Source organism: Carettochelys insculpta, chromosome 9 (genome assembly GCF_033958435.1).
Source record: "Carettochelys insculpta isolate YL-2023 chromosome 9, ASM3395843v1, whole genome shotgun sequence".
In the NCBI taxonomy this organism is placed as follows: Eukaryota; Metazoa; Chordata; order Testudines; family Carettochelyidae; genus Carettochelys; species Carettochelys insculpta.
The window spans coordinates 12808475-12818094 of NC_134145.1; the positions used below are offsets into that span (position 1 = coordinate 12808475).

The 9620-nt window shown below is 47.2% G+C and overlaps 1 protein-coding gene across 4 annotated transcripts in view; it reads right to left on the minus strand.

The window, feature by feature from the left end:
* SSBP3 (single stranded DNA binding protein 3) overlaps positions 1–8968 on the minus strand; it is a 148759-nt gene extending 139791 nt beyond the window's left edge. The window contains exons 1-4 of one of the 4 annotated variants that reach the window (XM_075002447.1): positions 8216–8968; positions 7397–7469; positions 7129–7190; positions 5047–5131 (exon numbers count right to left, since the gene is read on the minus strand). In XM_075002447.1, coding sequence (XP_074858548.1) covers positions 5047–5131; positions 7129–7190; positions 7397–7469; positions 8216–8271 — 276 coding nt within the window. In that variant the 5' untranslated portion in view covers positions 8272–8968. The remainder of the gene's footprint in view (positions 1–5046; positions 5132–7128; positions 7191–7396; positions 7470–8215) is intronic. The other 3 variants (XM_075002449.1, XM_075002448.1, XM_075002450.1) reach the window with 3 other exon arrangements.
* Between the last annotated feature and the right edge of the window lie 652 nt (positions 8969–9620).

Genomic DNA, 9620 nt, shown 5'->3' on the forward strand with positions numbered 1-9620 from the left:
TAGCGTCACAGCCCCATGAACGTGCTGTCTGTTTGCATTTTCAGAGCACTCACACGAGAGGGATCAGCCAAGTACCTCTCTCTCAGAGAGGCACCGCTCCTAATCGCAGAAAACTTACATCGTTTGCTCCCTTTCTTTGGTCAATATTTAAATTTTATACAGGTACTTTCCTCACCCTGAAAAGTACACTACATACTCCTGCTCTGAAAATGCTGATTCTTGAGAGAAAAAACCCTGAAACCTCTGCACTCAGAAACAACTTGGAAAGAAAATAATCAACCCCTTTAAGGCCAATGAGAGGGTGATAAGAATAAAGCATGTAACTAAGAGGAGGAAGGGCAATGGGATGGAAAGAAAGAAAATCTTCTTATGCGTCTTCATAATAAAACTAAAAAGGTAAAGTACTTAGAGCTGTTCCGAAACTGTATTACACTGAGAATTAAAAAAACAATCAGGATTGTGTCTATTTGCTGTAAGCTTAAAGCAATATATATTAAAGAAGTTTATGTGAATCTAATACACTCGTGCCTATTGTTAGAATTATTACCAGGCTAAAAAAAAAAAAAGATTAATTTCTCTAAATACACTAAATCCTCAGACACTGTTATAAGGCTGCTGCTAGCATTGCTACATCTTGCCTGCCAATACCATTAAGCACACCTTTTGCTGCGCACCCAAGACACAACATCCCCCCCCGGGCCCCATCTCTGATCTGCTGTGCCAATCATGGAGCCTTAATACAGTCAAGAAGTTGAAAGTTACAAAAAAGATGCTTCCAAAAATGACTGTCCACAAGGACGCTACTATTAGCTCCAGCAGAATTGTCAGGAACTTGTAGCTCAAGTGGGCCTTAATATGAAATGTCTGCTGGCAAGCAGTCACTTTGTATCCCATACTCTTGATTACAAAGTCCAAGCTTTAAATTTAATTTAAAATAAATAAATAAATATAACTGACATTGCCACACCACTTGAAATGCTCTGAAATCTGTAGCCCACATGGAATGGCATCTGGGATACAAGAGTACTTGCCAAAAGGTCAGCAAGTCACACAATAGGTCTCCTTTTAGGGTAAAAGGCACCACAAAAACACACAGAGGCTGTGTCTGTACTAGGCTCCCTACTTCGAAGGAAGCATAGTAAGTAGTGTTTCAGGAGATTAATAATAAAGTGCTGCGGTGCATATGCAGCACTTCATTAAGCTAATTCTCCCCCACAGCAACTTCGAAACGTTAAACTTCGAAGCATCGGCTTGCATGTAGCCGCGGATAACCTGCTGGTACTTCAAAGTTGCCCAGGCACTTTGAAGTCCCTTTACTCCTCAGACACTTCGAAGTACCAGCAGGTTAGTCATGGCTACACGCAAGCCAGCACTTCGAAGTTGCCATGGGGGAGAATTAGCTTAATGAAGAGCTGCATGTGCACCACCGCACTTCATGAATAATCTCCCGAAACCCTACTTACCATGCTCCCTTCGAAGTAGGGAGTTAGTGTAGACAGCCAGAGTGAAGTAAATCAGGGCAATTTCTGTCCGTTTCTCTTCCCGTGTCATCAGGGGACAGCTCAACAATTCTGGGCTGGGGGAATCAATTACATATCTGCATCCTAAGCCACTCAAGATATTCTTTTTTAACCTGTTTTGAAAACGTCTGCAGGCTTGATGGAAATACCACCTGTAATATACTCTTGGCAAATATTCTCAAACAGCTAGCACTTCACTATTTCTTTCCCAGGAGCATTTATTATTTGCCACCCTGGCAACAAATGCCTTACCAGGCAACGGACGGAGCAGCTGAGAGGTCTTCACCGTAGTCCATAACTCGTGCACTAAGTCATGCTTATTTGTCAAATCCCCATGTATGTTTAGCAGCAACTGGAAGATGCACAGGCAGGTTCAAAGTAGTAACATAACAGGGAGGGAAAAGGTTCTGTGCCGTTTCCTCCTGAAGAGGCTAAGAGCTGGACTGGAAGAAAATGACTGTGTTTGCTGTTACAGGTTCAACTTCTGTAGTCTGGTGCCAAACGAGAGAATTTGCCGGACGATGGAAGATCAATATTGTCTAGCAGCATTACCATTATGTCCACTGCTTACTGGGGTCTTAGAAGACATTTAGGGGTAAATTACAGCTAAATAGCAGCACAGAACACTGAGAGCCAGGACCAGTGTCTGCAAACAAACTTTATGGGACCGCAGGAAACTTGGCCACATGCAGGATCGGCAAACATCCTGCTAACTAAAATCATGCCGGATTACAGATATTGCTGAACAAGAACACACTGGACTAGAGGTTCAACCTGTAGTACAATAGATCTCCCTGGCATTTTCATGCATCAACCTAGCCCCAGAGTGCATCAATGCCTTGGTTCAAATTCCCCTGTCCCTATACCAGCAACTTACGTTCAAGTGAATGCTAGAGCCTAAAAGAGTCTCACCTGGGCAAAAGCAGACAACTCACTTTGCTCCTCCATAGCAAAAAGCAGTCATGTAGCACTTTAAAGACTAATAAAAAAATTTATTAGGTGATGAACTTTCATGGGACAGACCCACTTTTTCAGATCATAGCCGTACCAGAACAGAGCTCCATATACATAGCACAGAGATCCAAAAATTGTTACCAAGGTTGGAAATTCAGAAAAATTGAAATCAAGGTTGGCAAATCAGAAGAGCAGAGGGATGGGAGTTGTGGGAAAGTTAAGAGTGAGAAAAAACATCCATGCTTCTAGCTTCCATCCTGCACAAACTACATGATCCATCCTTCACAGTCCAAGCCCTGAGATGCAATTCAATCTGCTCTGATCCTACTGACAGAGAACGAAAACTACAAGGTCTCTTCCAAACATTCATAAACCTGAATTACCCCCTGGGAGAAGAATAAAAAAAAATTGACAGGGCCAGACAAATACCCAGAAACCAACTACTCTAAGATAGGCCCCAAAAAAGCCAACAACAGACCACCACTTGTTGTTACCCACAGCCCCCAACTCAAACCACTGCAACACATCATTAAAAACCTACAACCTATCCTAATTCATGATGCCACACTCCAGAAGGCCCTAGGTGAGAGTCCTGTTCTTTGCTATAGACAACCTCCCAACCTCATGAGGATTCTCACTAGCAACCACAGGCGATACCACAACAACACTCATTCTGGAACTTTTCCTTGCAACAAGCCCCATTACCAACTTTGTCCACATATCTATTCTGGAGATACCATCACTGGACCCAACTACGTTAATTACAGAATCATGGACACGTTCTTCTGTTCCTCAACTAACATTATACATGCCATCAATGCCCACACGCCATGTATATAGGACAGACTGCAAACACTCTTCAAAAAGAATGAATGGACATAGAGCAGACATCAAAAAACTCCACATACACAAACCTGTGAGCCAGCACTTTAACGGAGTGGCCATCCTGGTAAAGATCTGAAAGTCTGTGTTCTGCTGAAAAGGGATTTTAACAACCATCTGCAGAGGCAATGCTCAGAACTAATATTCATATTAAAATTCAACACATGGTTTGAACAGGGACAGCAATTACTTGACCCATTATAAGGACTCTTTCACATACTTTGTTTTATGTAATCCTCCCCGCCCCACTCTTCTGATTTGCCAAGCTTGAAAACAAGTTTTGGACCTCTGTGCTTCATATATTGAGTCTATTCTGGTAGGGCTATGATCTGAAGAAGTGGGTCTGTCCCACAAAAGCTCATCACCTAATATTTTGTTAGTCTTTAAAGTGCTACATGGCTGCTTTTTTGTTTTGATAGTTTACAGACTCACACGACTATCTCTCTGCCACTATTTCTCCTCCATAGCTGTGCCCTTGATTGCCCTGGGGTCGACCCTGGCCATGATACTTTATATGGCAGAAACATCAAAGACAGAGGAGTCTCACTAGTCAATCCTGATTTCAGTGCCAACTGCCTCAAAACATTCAAGAGCATGAGCAGAGCTATGCAACTGCTGCAGTTAAGGGGGTGCCCCTTGAAGGCCACGCCAACACAATGGGGCTCAAAAAGAATAAAGACTTTTCTCACCCAAGATCCTCAAAAATCCTTCCACTCTGAAGCCACCCCGGCCAGCAAGCCAGAAAGATCCCATCCCAGAGGCAAGTTGCAAAGTTTCCACGTGTTTCAAGTACACAGCACTGGCAGAGCTGCTTGGGGCAATGTCCTCACTAACAGGTTCAGATAGCTGCAAAACTTCCATCAAACAGCAGTCCTGTGACTTCTAGTCAAGGGCTGCTCAGTAAGCACTTTGCTCTATATTACAAGAAAAGCCAGCTGCAGACACCCTTATTGCGCACATCTATTTATCTGGGATCCTCCGGACATGAATCTGCAGAACAGTCACCTTCTCACATCCACTCCCAGAACAAAGTCTTTTCAACCAGCTACTGAAGTTAGGTTCAGTTCCCAGCTGATACCTAAACCATTCTCAAGTAATTTCACTGTTCCAGACGCAGCCCTCAAAGAACAAGGCCTTCAACAAAAAGGGGTTAAAGAAACACTGCAATGCAGCCTTAATGAAATGAAATACCTTCATATTGATATTTTTCAGACCAAGTTATTGGATGTAAAGAGCAAGCATCCCAGTAGCTTTAAGTGCACTTTCTCTGCACTTCCCTCCCTGCATAAAGAAACTGCACTTGACAATTTTTCCCTTTTCAGAGCCATAGATGATGTACTTTTTTCTGCGCAACAAAAAGTTTGCAGATATGTCCTCATCATGAGAATTATCAGCAGTGCTCCCCCAAAACACAGCTACAGTAAAATGCTTTGCTGTCCATTGCTATGTAAAACTACTCAATTCTCCCAATAGCTGGAACACCTCTAAGCACTCAAGATAAGTATCTGAGCTAATTTACATAATTGCAACATTATGAAACACCGTTCCACCCAGTCAGAACACCAGTGATAAAAATCACACACACACACACCCCCAACTGCCAATTGGCTGCATTTGCTTTTCGTGTGCTGAAGAGCTTCAAGCTATCTGACCCCACTATTATAACAAGGATTAAAAATTGGTTACTCACGTAATCATGAAAGGCTTTTGCTTCACTTGAATGTTCACAAGTATCTCGCCTTTCAGGAGCTGCACAGTAAAGATCCCAAAATACGCTGCATGGCACAAAAAGCAAAAAAGGATCCAGTTACTAATTATTACCTATATACTCAACAACAAACATACACTGGCATAGTACAAACTGTGCCAACAGTTCATTAAAAGAGAACAGCTTTCCACCTCAATTGACCTGTGGTCGAGAACATTTAAAGTACGTCAGAATCGTGGATCTAATTTCATTCCCTCCAAACTTTCTAGCAACATCAACTCCAAATAAAAGCATTTCAAATGGTCTCCCTTAAGCATTTTAAGAGGCAAAATTAGTACTGGTAACAATTGCAGCGAGCTGGCAACGTGCTGAATAATTCACGGACTTCTAAAACATCAATGTAATAGGTGATCAGCATTGTCACCTCAGAGTGCCTCTTCTCCCCTGCTCTCAGAAGATGTTCCAGTAGCCTGAGATATCAGCCTGTGCAGATCTCCTGCCTCCTTTCCACACCACTTTCAGTAACCTTTGGAAGAATACCATGTGTATTTTTAAATTCCTGTATCAACCTCCTGAACCTCACCACCAAGTAACAGGTCGGAAGTATTCCCACAAAGAGCGCGCCACACCACCAGCAAAGCCATACAGCAAACTCGATTTCACATGAGCACTCTTTAGGGTTGACTGCCTACAGGACTTCCAGGAACAAACATCTCAGGAAGTGCCCTTAGACTGCTTTCCCTCAGATACATAGCCCCACTGTGCTGACTCACTGCTTCTTGTTGACCTGCATCACTGCATGACAGCATCTTGCCACTTGAAAACCTGAAGATGACTGGAGAATAATTCAGGGACAGTATTAGCATATATACAGCACCAAGCATTCAGATTTCAGATTTGCAGAATCCAAAAGCCTTAATTCTATAGCACGCTCCCAAAACCCTTCTACTGTAACTATGTTGCCCAATATGCCGGCATGGGCAGAAGTCAGCCTGCCTGCCAATGTTCCCTGTAAGCTGAGAACTTGGGCAGCAACCCAGGAGAGATCCAGGTACCCCTCCACTGATTTATTCTGCACATGGATGGAAAAAAAAAAAATCAGAGGGGACACTGCTCCCTATGCATGCAATATAAACTCACCCTCCCCTCACCATATATACGCCCCTCCCCCCAATAATACCACAGGTCTTGCCTTCCAAAACAAGTCCGCATTATGCACTCTGCACGTACCAACTGCTTCTCTCAGCTAATACAATGTTCTCAGTTACTGGAGATGGGAGCTCAAAGTAGCTCCAGCCTCAGTCTCACAAACCCAGACCTAGGGTGTATGCTCTGAAAATAGAGTAGGCATGTATGAAAACTTCATTTTCCTCAACTCTGGCCATATGACCAAAAACTCCATCAAGCCAGGTTTTTGTTTTTGTTTTTTGAAACTTCATATACACCTTTACCACTCACAGTGCTACTGCAAACTTTTAAAAATGAAAAATGCATTTGAAATCCACTGACTAACTTCAGAAACAGAATTACTCTTCCCTTCCTTTTGGGGGCACAACAAAAATTCTCCAGAAACTCTAGAGCCCTGCATGGTTTGCCACAACAGAACACCTATGACAAAGCCAAAAAACAAACTCTGATGGGTCTGTTATTTCCTTCCACCAGTTAGCCCTAAAAGGGAAATGGCATCCTCTCCACTCATCCAAAAACAGCCCCCAAAAGATCAAGTCATCCAGAATCACCACCATCTTTAAGGAAGCAAGAAGAACATTCTTTTGCCCTTGCTCTTTGATGATGTAGAGGGACCAACAACATTTAAAATAACCTGATCATCCAGCACAAATAAAACAGAAACCAACAGGAAGTTCTCCCCTCACAACAAAACAAAAATTTCTACTCATTATAAAAAAATCCAATCCTTTACACTGTTAGTAGATGATATTTATGTTCTCAAACGAGACAAGGTTCAACCCAAAACTTTTATGTAGGCTATTTTTTCTTGTTGTTGGATTAAGATCAAATATTTATCTTTTGGTTTTAGAGGAAGAATTAGGAATGCACACTTACCACCACCACGAATGCAGAAACCCAGGAGGCTCTCCTAGCGTGATATTTTTTTCCCATCGGATCTACAAACAAGGAAGCATGCAAACCCTTTAGAGGAGGCAGGGTGAGAACCAGCCAGGCCATACCGCCAGATAGTCAGGAGGCTCTAAGGCCAACCAGCAATAAATGGCAAAAGGTGATAAAAATTCAAAATGGAGGCCACAGTGGCTGCTTCTGAAAACAAAGGCTATCAGGGGAGGGGGGGTCAAAAATAAATAGAGCCACTTACCTCTGATAAAAAGGTCTGTGCTGACTTCTGCGCTCCTACATGCAGCAAATATTCGTAGACATATAAAGCTAACCTGCCAAGGGACAGAGAGAGAGACACCATTACATTGGCAAACACTCCATGAAACCGTCCCACTTCAACACCACACCACGGTGCCTCCTGGTCTCCTGGGAGATCCATGTTAACCCGTGGCAGGAAAGGGCACGCTACCTGCCTCGGAGTGGGGAGGGGAGAACTGCTCCTTCCTCTTTCACTTCCCCCCGCCCCCACAAAAACTGACCCTACTTTAAGTGGAGGAAACAAAATCACTTCTCAAGGCACATGCACAACTCACCACGCAGCCAGTATCCCAAGTCCCAGACCTGCCTGCAGCCCAGAGCCTCAGCACCTCCAACAACAACAAGGGTGGGGGGGATCTGACGCCAGGGGTGGCTCAACCCTGGAAGTACGTGGGAAACCTGAGCATCTAGAGGGGCGTCTCCAGTCCCTTTATCCCCAACTTCCTTTACCTGCCCTACCTCGCGAACTCCAGGAGCGAGCACCAAGCGAGGGGACAAGACGGGGCACAGAGCTGGAAGCAAGTGATCACGAACAAAGCCCCTTACCCTTTCAGAGACAGGGTCAGACAAAAGGACAGGGGGAAGCTGCACACCTCTCCTCTCCCGGGTCAGAGCAGTCGGAGCAGTGCCCTGGGGGAGACCCCCCCCCGGAGACTGCAGCCTCCAATCCAATCCCACCGCCCCGCGCCAACGGAGGGACGAAGAGGACGCCAGCACCAGGACGCCCCAGCCCCGCGATTCGCGCCGCAGCTGCGCTTACTTTTCCCGAGCCTGCCCGTCCGAGGGCACCGCCGAGCCTTTGCCTTTGGCGAACATGGTCCGCAGTGAAGAGGAGGCGAAGCCGCCGCTGGCTCTGCCGCCACTGCCTGGGGTCTCTTCGGTGTCGCTCGGTCTCCCAGCCCCGCTTCTTTCTCTGCGGATCGCCCCGGCCCTGGCTGTCCCCAACGATCGCTCGCTCCGGTTCAGCTGTCAAAGCCCCAGCCCTGGCTTGGACCCCATCGCCCCAGAACCCCTCCTGTCCCGGCTACTTCCCCTCCTCCTGCTGCCGCCGCTGCTGCTGCCGCCGCCGCCGCCGCTGCTCCACCACCGCTACTCCGAGCTCAACCGAACGTGGCTACACTGTGGATGGAACGCGGCGGGCGTCAACGTTCCACAATTGATACACGCCCCGGCCTATCGGCGAGCAGTGGGGGGGGAGGGGGCCGCTCCGCCCCCAAGCGGCGTGTTAAGGTGACACGGAGCTAAACGTGAGCGCGCGCCTGCTGCAGCCTGGCAGGAGCGGCCGGGTTCAGCCTGCTCGTAAAGGGCCCCCGGGGGTGCGGGACTTCTGCTGCTGGACGCCGGGGGCTGTGCTATTCCTTCCCAGCTCCCGCACTCTCTGGCTTGCTCTTCCCTCCAGTCCCCTTCCCTGAGAGGCCTAATCCCCATCTCCTCCCCGCTTTGCGCTCCTCAGCCATCCGCCCTTCCTCTCTGCCGTATGCCAGCTACATCCACCCAGCTTCCTCCCCCAGGAGCCATCCCCGCTCGCTCCTTCCCCTAGCAACTCCCTCCATCTCCCCCGCCGTTCCCCTGCTAGTCCCCAGCAGCCAGCTAGCCAAGCGCCCACCCCCACCGTCCCCCGGCTTGTTCTTAAATCCCTACCCTGCGCTGGCCGCCCTAATCTCCTTGTGTCCTCCTCCCACGTGCCCCCCGCCGCTCACTGTCCCTCTTGGGGCTATTTGTGTCCCTCGTAGGGAAGCGCTGGGGGCTCTTAGGCAGCAAGCCCCCGCTGATGGGCGAGGCCTCGGAGCGCCGCACTCGGGGGACTGGGGGAGCCTAGCGCAGTGCCGGAGTCACGGGAAGTGGCGGGGGGCGGGGAGCCGGTGTGTTCGCTTCATAAACGAGGCAAACTTGAAAGTCCAGGATGGGGGAGGAAACTGACGAGGGCTCTTGCGCAGTGACCCAGGGGAGCAGCCTGGCGGGAGCCTGTCTGAACCGACAGAGCCACAGGCCCCAAATTGTAATTCAGTTCCCCCTCGCTGCCTCCAGAAACTCTTGACTGGCTGTTTCTAACCCACTCTTTAGGGCCTGTTTCTCTTTAAATATGACAGACCCTGGTTGATACTGTCCCTTTAAAAGAGAGAAACTGAAAAAACTGTGTAAGCGCCCATTGGCTGCAGGTTTGG